At 36.0% G+C, this 20,845-nt stretch overlaps 1 protein-coding gene across 3 annotated transcripts in view; it reads right to left on the minus strand.

Moving 5' to 3' along the window:
• Positions 1–205: 205 nt before the first annotated feature.
• Positions 206–20,845, minus strand: part of Wasl (WASP like actin nucleation promoting factor) — a 54,526-nt gene continuing 33,886 nt past the window's right edge. For all 3 annotated transcript variants that reach the window (XM_085683692.2, XM_048450998.3, XM_048450994.3), the window contains exons 4-11: positions 20,222–20,318; positions 16,883–16,906; positions 12,842–13,010; positions 11,787–11,829; positions 10,840–10,993; positions 5,856–6,373; positions 4,935–5,043; positions 206–2,728 (exon numbers count right to left, since the gene is read on the minus strand). In XM_085683692.2, coding sequence (XP_085539818.1) covers positions 2,667–2,728; positions 4,935–5,043; positions 5,856–6,373; positions 10,840–10,993; positions 11,787–11,829; positions 12,842–13,010; positions 16,883–16,906; positions 20,222–20,318 — 1,176 coding nt within the window. In that variant the 3' untranslated portion in view covers positions 206–2,666. The remainder of the gene's footprint in view (positions 2,729–4,934; positions 5,044–5,855; positions 6,374–10,839; positions 10,994–11,786; positions 11,830–12,841; positions 13,011–16,882; positions 16,907–20,221; positions 20,319–20,845) is intronic.

Genomic DNA, 20,845 nt, shown 5'->3' on the forward strand with positions numbered 1-20,845 from the left:
ACAGGGCCGCACAGCAGGTGCCTAGCAGGCAGGCTTCCCACAACAGGCAGCAGTGTTCTTTTACTCATGAAGTCTATTACTTCATGGTGTTCTATCCTGAGGGCGAGCAGGACTAGGGCTAAAACCACTACCCAGCAATGCTGTGCTACACTCAACAATTAAAACTTTTTGTTCTAATGACTTAATAAACAAATAAGGCACAATATTTTATACTATTTGGGTAAATTAATTTTATTATGCTCCATGATGAATTGCCACCAGTGCAACATCCTATTCACTATACATTTCAAAAAAAATCACATACTAAACAAAATTTCAGTTGATAAATGGAATTGAATGATTGAAAATCTTTATGAATTTCATAATACAATATGTGGCTAGCTGAAATTGTCTATCACATAGCATTTAGATATAAAAGGCCTCATGCTAGTTTGTTAAATGCAAAGGCTACCAGACAATCACATGGCTGGACATACCGTGAGGCTTCCAGACGATGCACAGGTATAGTGCCACCCACAGTGCAAGACGGTGGAGGACTGAGACGTACAACGGATACTTTTACTTGGTAGAGTGGATTTAGTCTTCATGCCTGAACTGAATTCCATTGCTCCAGTTATTTAGACTTTGCACAAAAATAAAAAGCAAACAAAAACAAAACCACTCTTCTGCATGAAAAAGAATAAACTCAATTACCTTTGGCAAATAACATACCCCTCATGTATATGTGACTCAAAGAACTGAGAGTCTCTAGAGAAGCTCCTGGTCAAATATCAAATTAATTGGAAAAATCCCAAACTTCTTGGCCAAAAGGTAAGGGACATCAGAATTGGCATTATCTCAAAAGACATTTTTAGGAATTTATTTTTTTTTTTAATGTCAAAAAGAAAAGAGAATACAAAAGTCTGATGTTATTACTATTTGCATGAACTCCTAATTCCACGGGTAGCAGTTGTCTAGCCTCGTCCACACCAGTCTCACAGACCTCTGGCCACATGAAGATGATAGTAAGCAGAAACGGTTCCTAGCAGCAGAGAGCTGTTTGGACTAGAAAAAGCTGAGAATCTTTCCAATGTGCTGTGATTACTCTTGCAAGGAAGGTAACCTTCTTTGAATAACTTAACTATCTTACTGTACCACTTAACTGCTTTCAGCAACTAAACCTTTTAAATTATTCCTGACGATAACTAGATGCATGATCACTAAAGATTATGTGATAAACTGGTTAAAATTCAAGCCATATCTTACAGGTCCAGCCTGTCAAGATCATGTCAATACTAGATTTTGGTCGGTATACTTATAGATAGCATAATTTTTAGTTGGATATTGTGACTATAATGAATACATTTGAAGCTACATTATGCATACAACTCAATGTGAGAAAAATGACTGTATTTAAATCAGATAATTGTCTACCTAAAATTTATTTAAAGAAGGTAGGTAAGATAATTATCACTGTAATTGTGAACCGGCCACCTTCAGGCAGATCAGTGCACTGTAAAGAGGCAAGGAAATCCTAACTTTAACACACAATCTAGTAGGCATAACAAATGTGCAGGCTGTAAGGTTTTATTTCTTAAAAAAAAAAAAAACTATCAAATTAGTTATGTAGTCTAAGAAATTTGCCATTGGGACCATCAACCTTTTAAGAAAATGTAACTTCTCTTTATATACTTGACAAAAATCTGGAGAAACCATCAATGTAAAAACATACAGTGTGAGTTTTGGCATTTTGCATACTTTTGCCAAGAAAACTGACATTTATAATTTGTATATCTGAAAACAACAATGCATACAATCTGCAAAATACAAAAATACTTCATACCATTTTAGCGTTGTTTTGATACCACTTTGAGTCAAATACAACTGTCTAGGATGCATGAAATAACGTCCATAAATGTAACTGAAACTATTTTTGGAAGTGACAACAAAGTGTTTAATTCTTTGCTGAGAAGAGCCTGTCACATTTGCCACAACACAAAAGCAACCTTGGTCAAGTACAGATGTATGAGGCCTCATTAGTATTCCTGCCTGCAGATGCTACTGCTTACCAACAGCAAGCAATGCTACAGAAGAGGTGAGCTACTGCTTCTCTTCATTAATATCTCTGTAGTGATTTTGAGCAGAACATGCTGCTAGAATTTGAAAAACTGTATCAGTGTAGTGATGTCAAGAGAATTGTGCAATGTATCAGCTTCAACATTCATATGTGGCATCATATTCAAAATGAAGGGGCTAAAGAAACTAAAGTTTACATCACTTAAAAAAGAATGTAGTGCTATGCTAAATTTTATTAAGAAAATTTAGATACAGAAAAAGTAGGGTATGAAAATAGTGTTCTCCTTCTGGCATTCTAACTAAATTACATTAAGGTTTGTGTCAGTCTCACACATAATTAAACTCCCTTGTTGATGGAATGAAAATATTCACAAATCACGTGAGCATCCTGCTGTAAACTTGCACACAGTAACAGGGAGTAGCTTTGTATAGGATTATAACAAACCTTTACAGATTAAATGAGGTATTGCACAGATTAATTTAAAAAAAAAGCAAAAAAGCCAACAAAAATATACAGCAAATTGGTAGAACATTTACATGATAATTTTACAGATCCAGACAGAAAGTAGTGTTTAGTGTTTCACCTTAAAAATATATATATAATATATAGATCAGTCTTCCCACTCATCATCATCCTCAAAATCTTCTTCATCATCGTCATCTTCATCTTCATCTAAAACGCAAAACCAAGAGTTAAACACACATGAACAGTGACATAATTCTCCAGTGACTTCTCCAACTAATTAACCCCTGAAACATTTACATTCTCAAATCCAGTTACTAAGAAGATTTAAAATTAATCCAATAAAATCAATCGATAGACATGAATGTGATCAAAAATGAGACTAGGATAGCCAAGATTTGGGTTTTTGCCTCTTAATATCTGCGTGTTTTTAATGTGTCAAATGAAACTAGTTAGCTTTTCTGATTTTTTTACTCACACAGTGAGTAAAACTACTTTTACATTCTGTACATAAATTTGTAAACCTGGAACTTTCGTCTCTTCCCATGATCTGCTTTTACCCATCTTAATGACATCACCATTACCACAGGTGAGTAGGCGTGAGTCATTAATTCCTCTTCTCCCTCCACCAAGGATCTTCCTTTCTACCACAGTCCATACCTACTGTGAGGATTTGCCTCAATTACTGTTGTTCTCCAGTGGATTTACTTCAGAGCAGATAGAGGGATATTTAAATTCAAAGATTAAAATGTCACCCTCTTCCTCCTAAAGGTCTTTTGCTGTCTGGATGGACTCTGAGCTCCCTCTGAAACATTGCACATGACTTGACAAGCCCTTCCACCCTCTTCTAAGTCTTCCACCTTCCCCATCCCTCCCCTCACTGTCTCTAGTCTCCTTTTCTGTCCCTCCCCCTCACTGAACTACTGTTCCTCCATGTTACAGCATTTGAAGCAGCCCTTTCTTGGTTCTGGTTGTTTCATCGTTTACATCCCACCCAGAAACCACCTCCTGAAAGCGGCTTTTCCTGATTATCCCGGGTAACTTCTCCAGCATCGGTAACTGTCTATTCCATTTCCCTTTCCTCGTCATTCTACCTCAATTCGTTGGACTGTCTATAAATTTTATGTCTTCACACTAGAATACAAACTCCACGAAAGCTAAGTTTCAGTTGTTACACATCACAGGATCCCGCACAGCAGAGGGTGCTGTGTAGAGGCTATCCAGTCATTAGTCTCTAAGTGAATTCAGGTTTTGATGTCATCTAATTCAACATCTGCACTTCCACATTCGATCAATTTTCCATGATAGCCACACCTCACAAAAACCTATGAAAGCCAAGTTTGTTAAGAAAGATGGTGTTGAATATTTCCATTTTAAATGAGAAAGACCCAGAAAGTAATGTGACATTACATACATGGGCTGATAAAAACACAGAATATCTTCTGTTCCCCTCTAAGACAGACTTCCTATAAGGAACTGTTTCAATACTAGTATCAGCACTGCAAAAGTAACAGAAGGTAGAGAAAAGCAAAAGCAAGCTAATTGCCTCTCTCCAGCAAACCAAGTTTTACTTTGCCTGTCTTTAAACACTTGACTTGTCTAGACATGAATGGTCAATAACTAGTTAGGAAAGAGAAACAGGCAGGGCTGGCATGCATGAAGAATAAACAGGAAGAGAAAAGGAGAGGAGAGGAGGGGGAGAGGAGGAGAGAGAGAGAGAGAGAGAGAGAGAGAGAGAGAGAGAGAGAGAGAGAGAGAGAGAGAGAGAGAGAGGAAAAGAAAAAGGGAGAAGGATGCCAGGCAGGGGTCAACCACCCAGCTACCCAGGCAGACAGAATGAGAAGTTCAGAAAAGATATACAGAAATAGATAAAGGTAAAAAGCCCAGAAGCAAAAGGTAGAGGCAGTAATTAAGTTAAGAAAACCAGGCTAGAAATAAGCCAAGCTAAGTTCAAACATTCATACAAAAGAATAAGTCTCTATGTGACTACCTGGGAGCTGGGGGACAGACCCCCACAATGATTAAAGATAAAAAACCAACTACGACACTTCTTTTTCACTATAAATCTTATTACTAAAATATCATAGAAAAGAACTGAGAAATCTCACGCCTTATTTTAGAGGCTGCTTGTCAATGATTCTATAATGTGTTCCAGTATAGAAGATGAATTCTTCACTATTTACAAAGTTTTTCCTCTAGTTTCTGTATGGCTGTGATGTTTTAATATCTATTTAAAATTTTAGGCAGACTAGTCATTAAGGACAGAATTTGATTAAATATGCTACAAAGGCTCATAACAATGAGCTGCCCAATTATCACAAGAGATAACAAGGAGAATCATAAAGTAAGCAGAAATTGAGAGCTTCCCACATCCTACAGACACGCTTCCTCTACCCTCCAGCTCATGGGAGAGTACCTGAGGAATGAATGGCTTTGCTCCTTTTCTGCATCACTTCCATAAGTGCACCCACAATTCCTGAAGTGGGTGCGGGTGTTGGCGGTGTGGACTCTTGACCATCAGACACCTTAAAAAAAGAAAGTATCAGAGCTCAGTGATAAACCATTAGCAAAGAATCTACTTTTGTGGGGCTGGGCAGCCTAGTGGTAGAGCACTTGCCATACAGGTATTAGGTCCTGAGTTCTGGCCTCTAGCCCCACACACCGTAAGGTTCATCTGGACTAAAGTGCAATGTGGGGAGCTTTCCTAACCTTTAGAAGATGAAGAAATGATTGATTCTCAGACAGAGAACTCAAACCGATGCACCATCACTGTTATGAATTCTAGTACTGGAATCTCTTTCAATTTTCTGGAGTCTGATTTATTATTTTTAATTACAAAATAGAAAACTTCAATGTTTAAGAGTATGCTATCATTTTTATAAAGTTACATGTTTGAACTTACCAAAATTACTGCAACTGCTTCCAAGTGGGCTATTTTTAATTCCCCTTAGTTTAATAACTAGTTTCATTAAACTATCTTTCATTTAAAGTCTAGAACAATAAATTACAAACATACTGTAAGATTCTATCTATGTGATATTTAGAATATACAAAAGTATCACATAGCAATCAGATCACTGACTGCTGGGAGGAAGCATGAAGTAGCTTTCTATGGTTACAGATACATTTTGATATTAAGTGCGGATTATACAGCTACAGTGTGTACACATCCAAAATGAGTAAATTTCACTATACACACACATTTAAAAATTTATAAAAAGTAAAAGAAAAGCTTCAAAGATAGACACCTTATAACGAGGTATGGTAAAAGCCCACAATACTTTAAAAAAAAAAAGAAAGAAAAGAAACGGTAAGAAAAAAAGACCACATTACTTACAGATTTCAGTTGAATGCCCTGTCGTATCTGGTCTAAAAGCGCATCCCTTCCTGAACAGGACACAGGTCGACTATTCTGTTCCACTTTTTTTAGCTGAGCACCCTCTCTAATTTGATCTAAAAGAGCTGCTTTGTTTCCTGAAGGAGCGGGAACTTGATGATCACCATCAGAAGGGAGGCCAGGGGGAGGCGGTGGCCCTGGTGGAGGCGGAGGTGGAGGAGGTGGTGGTGGTGCTGTGGACACTGCCATAGACAGAGGTGGAGGTGGTGGTGGGCCTGAAGGTGCTGAAGAGGGCAGCGCTGGTGGTGGAGGAGGGTACATCCTGTTTGGAGGAGGTGGAGGCACAACAACCCCTGGCCTGGAAGGAGGTGGAGGTGGAGGTGCAGCAGTAGGAGCTCTTGAAGGTGGTGGAGGAGGAGCCCCCCTTCCACGGGCAGGGGGAGGAGGAGGGCCTGAGCTATGAGGAGGGGGAGGAGGAGGAGGAGGCCCACCCCTTGAAGGTGGAGGAGGTGGTGGTGCTGAAATAAGAATACAGAAAAAAATGAAAACATAAACATACTAATAAAGCAACTTACCGTAACACACATAAACCCATAATAAAACAAATAGCAAAATCTGCAAACTTTGTAATGTATTTTACAAATATCTGAGCTCAGATAATACAATTCTATTAAGAACATAATATTTATTTAAATATTTAAATATATTATTTTTATAATATTTAAATATTATATTTAGCTTAAAGATTATCCTCCTGTTGTCAATAAACAACAACAGAATCTAGTTATATGGATTAAGTACCAGTTCTGAAGCTGTAAGAAAAAACATGGTTGGAGCGACAGCTCAGGAGTTATAAGCCATGCTTGTGCTTACAGAGGATGCTAGTTGAGACCCCTGCACCCATATCAGGCAGCTTACAACTGCCTTTAACTCCTGCTCCAGAGATTCTAATGTTCCTGTGGACTCTGCAGGTACCCCAAAACATGCACAGGCATGCGTGCGTGTGCAAATACAAACACACACACACACACACACACACACACACAAATATTTAAGAAAATATATAATGTAATTACACACTTTGCTTGTAAGCAATATCTTACATTTTATATTAATAATGAACCTTCCTTTTAGAATTAAATATATTTAGATTTTTGTATAAACTCAATTTAGACAGAAATTTTATAGTATGGCAAAAATTTATTAGAATTTTCTAACATCAATTAAAATTAAACCCCAACACAATGCACTTTCTTTCAAAATGTAAAGTTTCATTATCTAATTTACATATGTCCTTTTACTTTATAACACAGTGTTTTATATAATTCAGAACTGGTCAGCAGTTTTAGATATGGTAACAGATGAGGGTGGTTGTTTGGTTAAATGTTCAATTATTTATTTAGAACTGAATTATTATCAAGCTGAAAACTTTTATAAACTATAAAATTAGATGACAGTTATTAAGTTAGTACTACCCTAGTAGTTAATATTTCTATTCTTAGTCTACTTAAGTGAAGATGTAAGATACATTAAAAAAACAAATCCAAAAGATCGTAAGAATATACTGGGAAATATAAGTAAGTCCTTTAAGGATTAAATCTTGTACTTCCGGAGACATGGTTTCACTGGTGACAAATACAAATCCAGAAGCATCATTTCCCATTTGTTTCAAGACTGATCAGAGAAACTGACTTTTAGGGGTACACAGAGATCTTAGAACTCACAACCGCTACAGACTTAGTTGTGGAAAGTGTCCATGGTACTGAGTAACATTAGTCAACACGCTGTTACAAATGTCTGTCTTATTATTCCTTACTACAATGGTACAAAAGAAAAGAGCCCTGACACTGCAGCCACTTCTATTTTCTTTTCTTCTTCTTCTTTTTTTTTTTAAAAAAAACATTCTTTTTTTTCACATGTATGAGTGTTCTGCCTACATGTATGTCGTACATGAGTGCCCATGGACAGAATCCAGGACTGTCGGACTCCTAGTACTGGAGTTACAGCTGTAAGCTGCATTGTGGGTGCTGGGAATCAAACCCAAGTCCTCTGGATGAGCAAGCAGTCAGTGCTTGCTTACTAAGCCATCTTTCTAGCTTAAGACTTCTGCTGTCTTAAGTGACACTAAGAAAAAAATCTATTACCAATCTTTAGCTTTTATCGTCTGTATTCTATCTAACACAAAGAACACACTACATCACAGGAACACTTGTGAAAGAATTAACCTAGAAGAGTAAAGACAGATGACACACTGTTAGGACAGTCCAATGCACCAAGATGTAAGCCAAGCAGCCAGCAGTGTGAAAAACTTTTAAGAGCCATCAAAAGCACCAGAAGGAAAATGACACTTGTTATTATTCAATTTTTGAAAAAGTAACAGAAGAAAACATAAAAGATAGCTATAAAAATGATTTTCATAGTATATATAATACATATTACATGTTAAATATCAATAAATATCCTTGGTTAATCTATAGGAATACATAATCTTACAGAAAAAACCCTTCTGTTCATGGTCCATAAAAATTATTTCAAATCAACATCAATATTAAGAATGTCAATAATTATATTTCTTATACAGTTATAATCATAAGACTTATAAGCAGAAAATATTAAGAAGGTATACCAGTATTATAGAATTCATAAAACTTTTTAAAAAATTTTTCCATTCAAAAATTTCCACTTCCTCCCCTCCTCCCATTTAGAATTCATGAAACATTTAGGAACTGATATCCAGTTCTCTCATGAAAATATAACAGGCAAGTATTATCTAATTTAATTAAATTTATGGAAATACTTTCAAGTCCCTAAGTAGATATATGACACTGTGCTCATAAATATTACTCAATTTTCCTTTACCCTAGTCAATGTAAACATATTTTATACAGGTTATTTTAAAAAGTGTATAAAGCAATTATAAAATAGTATAATTAATATCAGCAAAAACGTGAGTGCTGTGGGCAAGAGGTATTTCCTAATAAAGAGAACTTCAATAAAATAATCTAAATTATAGACAATATGTAAGCTCTGACTCATGGAAATGTATATATATTTTTATTACAAATGAATCTTAACGCTCAAAATGTTAGTTTTTGAAGGCAGACATATGAACTCTAGCTACTCCAAAAATCAACACAGCAAATCATGCAAAACTCTGGGCAGTGGTTCAAATACTATTACACATACATACCACTCCACTGTGGTGGACCTAAAGAACAGATTGTTGTAAGTTAATGGGCTTCAATAGCTACACAGAGAGGGAAATCACAAATCTGTTTGTCTTTATAAATCTGATTCCATGGTTTTATAAAATAAATGACAAAAGATTTAATTAAGGAGGTCAAACAAATTTCATTAACTTTTCCATTTCTGTTTCCCATACTTTTGAATATTAATGTATGTATGTGCTCTAAAAAAATCTGTTAATTAGAAAAAAGTAAACATATAATTTGTTTTTTATCTTACTTTTAAAAAAATCTGTCTGGGTTGGAGAGATGGCTCATTGTCTAAGAGTATGGACTGCTTCAGAGGACCTCAGCTGAGTTCCTAAGCCATGATGAACAGCTCACAACTGACTGATGATCTTACACACACAATCCCCAATCCTCAGTATATATAAGCACATAATTACAAATAACAAACAAACAAAATCTTTGAAAAAAAAAAGTCTTACATAAAACCATCCTTTGGTGTATAAAAGATAGGTTCCACACTGAAAAAATTAGGTTTTTGTAATATAAAAATCTTTTATCATGACATTTGGTGCCAATATGATTTTCAAAGCCTGTGACTTTTTGTTTTTAGGGTAATTAAGGAAAGGCCTTATATGTCTTTAAAATATATAAATATGTATTAAAGTTTAAAGAAAATCCAGTCTAGTATGATCCACTTTTCTTTAGGCATGAAGGACACAGGATAGCAAAGCAGCCAATGCTCCTGAGTGTCTGTGACTAACAGAGCTGAGCAGCCTGAGCAGCAGTGGGTGTGGCAGAGCCCTAAGGAAAGTCCCTCTTTCACCTAGACAGAACAGTCACCATGACCGCCCCACTTAAAATGAAACTATGTTCACAGTATGCTTTAAAATCCACAGCATTTGAAGTGCAAACTGTCTGCTACGAAGATAAAGGAGCAAGAATGCAGCTCCTACTGAACTAGCGGTGCTTACACAGCAGCAGTGGGAGCCATAAACTGTTTGCTTCCATAGCTGGCTCCAAAGACTCAGACCTTACTGACTATGAATAGGGGGAACATATTGAATCAAAGATTGAATGAGTATCAGCAGTAAAAAAGCAAAGGAGTTAAATACCACTTTCAAATGACAATCAGATTCAAGAGCACTTAACTGGAGTTTAGCGCAGTTACACTGCTTTTAAGTAGAGCGTGGGAGAAGCTCAGTTCCAAATGCAGTTGGTGCTGAAATGGTGATCGTGACTACAAAGACCATCTACGCACCCGACTATCATAAGTGTTGGGAAGCTACCAAAACACAAAGTTCTTTAAATTACCCAATATCACAAGACTGGAAAAACTGTGGTGACAGGAGCCAATAGAAAGTATTATAATCTGGACTAAACCAAACCATAAAAAAAAAAGATTCATATTTGAAAATAGAAATTTTTTTACAGAGTTTATATTCTGAAAATATTTTATTACAGATCACAAGGTGACTTTTTATACCAAGAATCATGTCAAGTTTTTGCATGTGTGTTTTAAAGATAGGGTCTCTCTAGCATCTATGTAGCCTTTGAACTCCATGTAGAACAGGCTGGACAAAACCTCACAGAATCTGCCTGCTCTACCTCCAGAGAGCTGGGATTAAAGGCTATTTTACCATATCTAGCTAAAGTTAGTGATGCTGGACCAAATTTGGCATCCATAAATTTAAACATTCTGTTCAAGGAAGGGTGCACAGCTGTCCACTACAAGGTTGACTTTAGAAAATTCAAAAGGGAAAAAGAGCTAAGTGCCAAAAAACTAAAATTACCTTGCCTTCGGAGTTCATTTTTAACAGCTTCTACACCTCCTGTCTTTTCAATAAAGTCATAAATAACTTTTGATGTTTCTCTGTCTTTAAGTTGGGCTTCAGAGATCCCACACATATCAAAAAGATTCTTCAATTCTGGATCCAAATTATTGAGCTACAACAGACAAAACAATTTCTAAGTAGGCAATTCTTTCCCAAAACAAACCCGGCAAAACTTACAGTTGACTTCTGTCGTTCTGAAGTTAAATTCACAGACATTGAAAATGGTTATGTAACTTAAATGCTAACACATTTTCTTTTATGAAAAGATAAGAACAAAAGAAATTTTTCTATTTTGTCTCATCTTTTCCATGCCTTAAAAGAGGGCATTCTATTTCTATTTTTATTAATCCACAAGACTAGGTCCTATGTTCATCTATTCTAACCTGTCCTTAACAAGATTCAGCTTTAATCTTGAATTTAATTTAACTCAGCTTTAATCTTGAATTTAATTTTGAATCTGAAGATCTGAGGACAGGACCTGTTTGTGCCGTCATAGCGCTAAGCAAGCGACGGCAAAGGAGTGACAACAGTGTCTCAGAGAATAATTACAGTTAACAAACAAACTGGATACTAAGAATCTGGCTATACTATTGCATTAATTTGATATTCTCCTGAAATTATTACTTAAAGAAATAACATTTTTTCTCTTTGCATTTAAAACACAAAATGTACTTACTTAGCACATAATCAAAGAATGCAAAAAAAATTTTATCTTAAAGGACTTAGCAACTATGACAGAATAATACTATGGATTCAAACCTCAGCAGCACAAACAAACACAGCACATTAAACACAGCACATTATTCTAATTCTAATACATACTAGGTTTTAAAACTATAAATAAAAATCCAAGGATAAGCCATAGAATTTTAGTAACAGGAAATATAGCTTTAAAAGATACTTACATCAAACCCTGTATTTGGATCCCATCCAACATGTCCAATGTGTCTAAAGTAGAACATAGAAAGAAATTAGAAAAGTAAATGCATATATGGGCTTGTAAAATAATGCATAAAACACTTGAAATCTGTTATATACAGCCCGATTTCTTTCTCTTCTTGACAATTCTTGCAGGCATCTTCCAGGTTATTTATACATCAAAGTTAAAATAAAATCATGTTCAACAATAAGTTGAATAAAGAAATAAAGACATCTAACTTCTCTGTTCAGATGGGGAGAAAAGTAAACTTTCAGATTCATGGAAGAAGCCTGACTTGGTAGCACACGCATTCCTGGATACTTGGAATTCTAGGCCAGCTAGGGCTACACTGTCTTGAGAAATAAACAACATAAATACCACCGAAACATCTCTAACTATTAAAGAGATGACTGTGGGTATTCTTCACTGGAAGCTTGTCTGCTCCTTGGGAGCTCCTTCTCACCTTTCCGTTATAAATCTATTCATTCTTTTTGTGCAAATCAAAACCAAACAAACAAAAAAGACCAATGAACACACACATCCTTCCTGTTATAGTTTGAATGTGAAATGTCCCCCCATAGGCTCATGTACTTGAACACTGTTCCCAGCTAGTGGGTGATATTTGAAAGGCTGTAGAACAGTTTATGAAGTGGAACCTTGCAGTTTTATAGACTGGCCCCACTTCCCATCCTCTCCATATCCCTTACACTTGTGTAGCCATGTCTTCTCCACCATGATGGTTTACATTCCCTCCGAGAAAGTAAGCCAAAGCAATCACTTTCTCCTCAAAGTTGCTGTTTGTTGGGATACTCTACCACAGCATCAGAGAAGTGACTATTACATAGAAACTGAATTTTTCTGACAAAAATCACGAGCAGCACAGACGACATAAAAAAGAACAAAGATAGAGCCGGTGTAGCAGTGCACACCTGCAGTCCCAGGTATGGCTCTGGACGCTCAGGCAGAGGAGCCTATATCCTAGGCCAGCCTAGGCAACAGAACAAGACCTATCTTTTTAAGTGACAGAAGACAGAGTCTTACTGGAAGTTACTTGGTGTTCCAATATCTGCCTTGGTTAGTCTCTTCTTTTTAGCCTTTCCTTTCTTCTTTTCTTTGGTGTGGGAGATGTTGTTGACTTGTGAACCATAAAACCTATTTGTTGTGATCTCTGGATTTTTTATGTCAACTGTAGCCATGGGTAGATTGGGACCTATATGGTATGAGAGGGATACAATTAAAAACATGATTTTATATAATCATAATTTATAATTTATTGTACTTTATCTTTTAACTTATGCCTGCTTACTTGTATCTCAACATTAAATACTATGAAGTAAATTAATGTCTATAAAATTTAATTAACCTGATCCCTTAATATTTTTCCTTTTTACTGTAATTCTGGTAAAATGATATGGACAATACAACACTCATAAGGAAATTGATGGCATTCTTGATCCCATCTTCTTTGTTTCAACCTTATTTATCCATAAGAAAATACATACTTTAAAATTTTACTACCATCTTCTTCTGAAACTGCCAGATTTAAGTTCACTAATATTCTCCCACCAGTACATATGTTAAATTGGTTATCAGAAGCACAAAGCTCAAATACTTAAATTGAAAGTAATTACCTGCAAAGATCTAATGATAAAGTACCCAGGGACTTTCAGAGATTTTTGTCAGTAATATCTCTAGGAGAAACACTAAATGATGTAGCCCACAACTTGTATATAATAAAAGATACTCTAAAGAAATCAAAGTCTCAATGCAACAGATTCAATTTAAAAATTCTTACGTACCCTCAAACTCAACATCCCATTTTTAACACACACACTTCTCTGACAAAACCTCCTCTTAGACCAAGTTCCTGTGTGATCACCTCATTAACAATTTTCAAAATGTATCAAAATATCACCAATACTTATAAATAAGAATCAAAGCCTGGGATCTGTGTTTGGGTTTGAATGAAAATGGTTCCCATGGGCTCAAATGTTTGAATACTTAGGTCTCCAGTTGTTGGAACTATTTGGGAAGGATTAGAAGCTGTGGCTTTGTTGAAGGAGGTATGTTACTGGAGGAAGGCTTTGAGGTTTCAAAAGCACATGACATTCTCAGTAAGCTCTCTCTTTGCTTCTTGCTTTTTTAGATCAACATGTAAGCTCTCAGCCACTGTTCCACTACTACCATGTTGGCTTACTTGCTGCCATGTTTCCCACCATGATAGTCATGGACTCTAACCCTAACTCCCTACAGTTATGAGCCCCAAATTAAAAACCTTTTATAAGTTGCCTGGGTCATGGAGTTTTATCACAGCAACAGAAATGTAGTAACTAAAACAGACAGATGACATCTTGGCTGCCTAATGGGGACATAAACTTTGAAAGGGCTTTCACCATTCCCTGAGAAGATAGGCTGGAATCATTAAAGTTATCTGAAAGCCTTGCTTATATCAGCAAGGGAAACTAATGTATTTCTGAGGAAGGTTTAAGAATGACTAGGAAGCCAGGAAGGTCAAGGCTGACTATATCTTTAAGACCAGACTGTTCTATATGAATAATAACAACAAACAGAAAAACAACAGCGAATGGGTGAAGAGGACAGGAAGATACAAACTACCCCTTCCTAATTTAGGACAACTGTCACAGGAAAAGGGTTTTAAATATTCTTATAAACAACAGGTATCTCATTTTAATTTTAATCTTAATTTCAAATTCAAATCTAAAGGAACTCAAATTTCTTTTTAATTACAACGAAAGAGAGCTACACTAAAGGCAAGATAGCTGAGAGACAGATGACACGGAGGCACACTGAGGTATGTAAGCAAATTACATTTTAGGAATATATGCAACTTCTACATTAAAGTGACTTTTTAACAGTTATAGTTTGAAAAGGTCTGATAAGCTAACACATGAGGACCAAAGAGTGCCAGCAGACAAGCAAACCATGGTTAAGGTGTCCACTGCCACCTACTGGTGACATATTGAAATACAGTAAAGCTATAATTGATCAAAATTATCGTTCCACACAGTGAAGAAAACAAAACTGGCTAGACTAAAAAAGCCAAAAAAATAATTAAAACTCTCATAATATATCTCATAACTCACGATTAAGAATTTGATATAAAGACACACATATATTTTTATAAATTGAAAAGTATGAATATATCGGCAATACTGGCTGCATAATTTTGCCCTTTAACAATATTATTTAAAAAAAACTTCCTCACTTATTTAATGAAAACAAGTTATGACTATTACACCAAAACACTAAAAGTATTAAACCAAGGATTACCAAGAGAAGTCTTTATTCCCAGGCAGAAGTAGGAGGATCTCTATGAATTTGAGGCTAGCTTGGTCTACCCAGTGAGTTCCAGAAAGTCATGGCTGTGCAGAGACTCTTGTCTCAAAAAAAAAAAAAGAAAAGAAAAATCAAAACAAAAAACCCAACCCCCCCCAACCAATCAACAACCCAAGCCAAGCAACCAAACAAAATTAAGAGCAACTCAATAGGAATATTAAAATATTAAAATTGTTATCTATTCATAGCAATTAAGTGTCTGTTCATAAATACATATGCATATTGAAATAAATGTTTCCAAATTTTTGAATAATCCATACATCATTTAATATTTCAAGTTATTTTCTCAAAAATTAGATGCTACACCAAACACAACATAATAAACACCCAAAACACTAAAATACTGGCACCTATCAGGAAAAACTTCTAAACTCCATTAAAGGTTCAGAGAAGAACAACCCATTACTCAGAGGTTTCCTTTGCCTCTGCCACATTCCAACTTCCAATCTTGAGATGTGCTATCTACTCTCTTATAGGCCTGCTTTCCCCTTAAAAGTCAATTTTAACATGGCAATGATTAGGATCAACTCTTGGGTCAGGTTACTTGGGGAAGAACTCTGTGCCCAATCTTAACTGTGCTGTGATCTGAAGCAAATTACTTATATATTCCTATTTGTAATCTATTACATGGTAGTAAAATGGGTCCTACTTCAGAAGATTACTGAACAATGCCTGGCTGGTGGTAAATGATAATTAACTGAAACCTGCTATTACTGTTATCATCTTTATGATAACTGACATTTATTAACTGTTATGCTAAGCATTTTGAATATCTTTCATATCCCACAGCATTCCTATATGTTATTATAAGTAATATTTCCATGCAAAAGATAAACTATGTCAAACTTTAGTACAGAGCAAACAATACTGAAGGCAATTACCTATTCAAAAACTGAAAGGTTAAATAATAAAACTTAATACATCTTATCTTTGATTCACGTTTTATATCTGGAAAACAGACTTAAAGACAAAATTAAAAGGCAATCTATCTGTGTAAAGGGCACACACCTCAATAATTACCAATGGTCATCCTATATTAAGAACTTTGCATTCTGCAAATTTCCCTGCATAATCTTTCTAAGTTCTGAAGAGAGGATTTGGAAGGCATTTCAAAATCAGCAGATAAATCCCCACTTATAATGAAGGTTCTTGGAGCAATAAGATTTTACTTTTAAGGCTCTCATTCAAATGTGAACAAAGTAATGGAGCCTCCCTCCAGAGAGAACATGAAGGACAACGAAGAAGAAAAAGTAAACTCCAGGGGGCTGTGTGCATGACAGGCAGCACTGGCACTCTTAAACAAGGAAGTCTCCATTTAACAAAGTGTGTCATGTAACACATGACAAATAATAAACATTAAGTGTTATAAAGGAAGTGTTTTAAAATGGAAAAAAAAGTAAATCTGAAAAAGAAACGAACACATATACCAAATAAAATGCAATGCCTTTAGGAAAGACTTAAGCGCATGCACTTTCTAAACAACCAACTTGGAAGTACAGAAGAGAATACTACTTGAGTTCACACTGTACTTTCACCTTATGTGAGGAAACAAATTAAGAACAGTAAATTTCTAAGTTTGGCCTATCATTCTATAATAGAAAGCAAGAATAAATTAAACTATGATATTTGATCATAAATATTAAGCATTAACCCATGGTACACATTTCTACAATAATTAAACTGTAACATGAAAACTTTTTTTGTCAATAATCATCAAAAGCTTACCATTTGGAGCATCTCGTCTTTTCTCTGTTAAAAAAAATCAGAACATTTATTAAACACATAAAATACAGACACACACACATACCTAATAAAAGTAAAACTTTGATAACATATTTATATAAATTCTTACTTTTGAGGTGATATATAGAGATTGCTAAGGAATCTTTCTTAAGATCACATAATTATGCAGATATCCAAATAGAAGAAAAGCCCAAAAGCTTAAAATTATAGTGTGAGAGACTGCCAAGACAACTGGACTGGAGTGAGCAGAGAAAGCAGCTCTCAGGTGACATGACAGAACCCGCATCTACAGTACAGTCTCAGTGCTGTGTGCAGACAGCACAGGGACGCGAGCGCTCTGTGAGTGACAGCTGTTAGGACAGTGATAACTAAACGACAATCCAGACAGAACCACAGAGGGAAGGGGTAGAATAAGGAATTAGGAAAGAGAAATGTATATTTATGGATGAGTAAGTAGGAATTTCTGGGAGGATCAATTAGGGACAGGAAGAGGTGAGGAGAGGAGGTAGTGGGAGAGAATATGGAGAAAGACTGTTAAAATTCAGGGGCATTTGGGAGATATACAAGTGAAACTCCCCCCTCCAAAAAAAGCACTTTAACAATTTTTTGTTTGTTTGTTGGAGGCACTGGTGGACCCAGAACTTGCTAAGTAGGTCATAACTGCTAAGCTAGCCACAAATTCATGGGCAAATCTCCTGCATCCTCTGCCTCCCATGTGCTGAGGTTACAGACACCACGGCTATGACTGGCTGCATTTCTATAATTTTAAACAAATATAATTTCTATATATTTTTCTAATACAAACTTTCCTGAAATTGTAAGAGAAACATTAATGACTAATGTACTAAAATAGCTAGCTTATAAATAATAACAAACACAATAAAATTTTATTGGTGGACTAATTAAGAATCCTACCAATGGGAACCATAGGTGTAACATTCTAGCTTGTGATCAGATGAAGCAACAATATGATCATTTAAAGGAAGCAATTTCTATACTGTCAATCTTTAGTTTTTAAAATGATATTAGTCTCTGTATGCAGATTGGTGCCCACTTAAAAAAAATAAAAGATTCAAAATGTAAGTTTTAACAGCAATTCCTGAAGATATATGTCCTTGGTTGGAAGCCATTTAAGTGAGAAAAAAAAAGCAGAACAGCTTGGCTGAAGAGACAGAATCTGACATTCATGTGAAACACTTGCTAAAAACACTAACGGAACAGTGTGTGTCTGGCATTTGGGATGTTTTAGTAGCACAGGACGACTCATGCTACAATGTGGGGCACTATGTTCAAACCCTAACACACACTAAAAAGGACACAGCCTAGTGAACTGCATGAAGTGCTTAGGTGGCTGAATCTATAGATTCTATCACAGAACTACTTAAAAAATGGAACCAGTAAGACCAAAGAAAAAGTCTTAAAGAGCATGTGATAAAGGACTACAAATAGTACACAGTGAGGAAAAGAACACAGATTAATCTAATGCTACTGACTAAGGTAAAAAGGGAGACAGGGTTCGATTTAGTATGAAGACTCACCATACAGTGATCAACTCAGCTGTGTCCTTAATGTCATGTTCTCTAAGCAAGTGAAACATTTTACCTAAACTTTAGATAGCCACTATATGCAGGAGAATTCCTATACTAGGTAAAAGGCTTGTGATCTTACCTATCTGTTTCAAATAAAATTACTTTTAACAAGGGCTTTGTATTCTTTTTCACTTCAAAATGTCACTTGTTCTGACTAACAGTTTTCCCAAAAGATCACTAGATTACTGTCACAAAATCTCACTAAAAACGGCACCGAAGGCTCAGAGAGAGGAATGTGCTTGCCTAGCAAGTGTGAGGCCTGGAGTTAGAATTCCAGAATTCATGAAAAAGCTTTGCAAGTGTGGCCTATAATCCCAACATTCAGAAGACAGAGACAGGGGAATCCCAGAACAAGTTGGTTAGCAGGACGAGCCAGAATTGACCGGTCAGAGACAGAGACCCTGTTAAGACAGAGACCCTTGACTTAAAAGTACAAAGTGATCAAGGAAGACGGCCGAAGTCAAACAAAACAGAACAAAGACACTGAGCCTAAGCGTTAGGTTTCAGTATCAGAACATTAAATACTTCTGAAACAGAAACAAGAAATAAGCTGCTCTTGACTGTACAATTGCAGGGCTCTAATTATTCTATTTATTCATCATAAAGAGAAGGTTGATTTACTTTATCTCAATATGGTTTTTAAAAAAGTGTGTGTGTGTGTGTGTGTGTGTGTGTGTGTGTGAGAGAGAGAGAGAGAGAGAGAGATCATGTGTGGAAATTAAAGAACAACTTGGGAGGGAGGGAGGGAGGGGGAGAGGGAAAGGGAGAGAGAGACTGAGATCATGTGTGGAAATTAAAGGATAACTTGGGGGAGGTCGTTTTCTCCTTATACCAAATGGGTCTCTTCCTTCTTGGAACTCATTAAAGAACAATAAAAATCATAAAATAGTGTTTGTTTTTCTATTGCTATTTCTAGATCCAGTGCCTTCCTTTGTTCATTGCTAAACACACTTAGCTCCAATCTGGGGTAACATGTACCCTTAGATGTACACAAAGTTGTTCAGAGAGGCTTATTTTAAGCAATCTGCTCAGCAGTCACTCCTATGAGATCCCTGAGATTGATATGCCTAACAGGATAGTTTTAGGGAGGCTCACCTTCCTCAATCAGTCTTTATTTCATTTCAGGAAGGCTAGAGACAGCTGTCAAATGATAGCTCTATGCTAATTAATTTAAACTTCTACACTATCCTGAATCACTTTCTAATTGGTATATTTATGTTAAAAGCTATCTTATGCATTAAATTAAGTTCCTTATGACTGTACAGTGTACGACACTGGAACAAAAAGACAAAGCAACATTTTCAGACTTACTCTGCAATTCTCCTTATTTGTTCTTAAGCTTCTTAAAAGTGTTTACAAAACATAAAAGTACTTAAATTTGTTTTGAAAATTCAATTAATAATTCAAATTTAAAAGTTAGTAAACACGGAATTTTATGAGCAAAATCAAAAAGGTGACTGAAGTAAAAGTGTTTCTTTCGAGGCAGGTATCTTGGAGCTTTGTTGTCTAGAGGGCTAGACAGTAAACACTTTGGGGTTTGATGACTGTATGGACTCTGTCCCACCTCAACTGTGCTGTGACAAAAACTGCCCATATACTGGATGCACAGGAATGAATGGAGCCAGATACCAACAGTTTATAAGTAACAGCCAATGATTCACATCTGTTTGGTAACCAGTTTGCTGGCTTCTTTAATGTACAGAAAGGGAAGGAAAAGCAAGGAGATGTTTACCAGATTTCCGCTGCCGTCGGCCCAACAGGTCTGTAACTGCTTTTCGGAACTTTTTTGCTTCTTCTTCATTGGCAAAATTAAGAGCAACTTGACAAGTCTGTAATATTTCCATCAAAAGGAACAAACAAAGTGCATAAATTTAGCTTTATGTAACAACAATGGCAATCCACAGAAGCACATTTCAAAGGAGGGAAAGTTTGGTTTCTGACAGTTAAAAACAAACAAACAAACAAAAAACCCAACAACTTTAGAACTTAAGTAACTTTTTAGCGAAAAAGCCCAGGCAAAAGTAAAGACTGTAAGAAAAATCTTCCTTACGTGGCAGAAACTTAAACAACTAAATACTCATTAAGTTTGAATAAAAATAGCCCCATAAGCTCATAGGTTTAAATGCTTGATGACCAGTCAATAGAATTGTTTGGGAAAGATTAAGGAAGTGTGGCCTAGTTGGAGGGGCTGTGATACTGGGGGTGGGCTTTGAAGTTACAAAAGACTTGTACCATTCTCAGATAGTTCTCTCTGTCTCTTGTTTGTGGGTCGGATGTAAGCTCTCAGATGCTGATCCAGAGCCACACATGTCTGCCTGATGCTGGGATTACCACCATGATGGTCATGGACTCAACC

This window comes from Myodes glareolus, chromosome 25 (assembly GCF_982192425.1).
Source record: "Myodes glareolus chromosome 25, mMyoGla1.1, whole genome shotgun sequence".
Lineage (NCBI taxonomy): Eukaryota > Metazoa > Chordata > Mammalia > Rodentia > Cricetidae > Myodes > Myodes glareolus.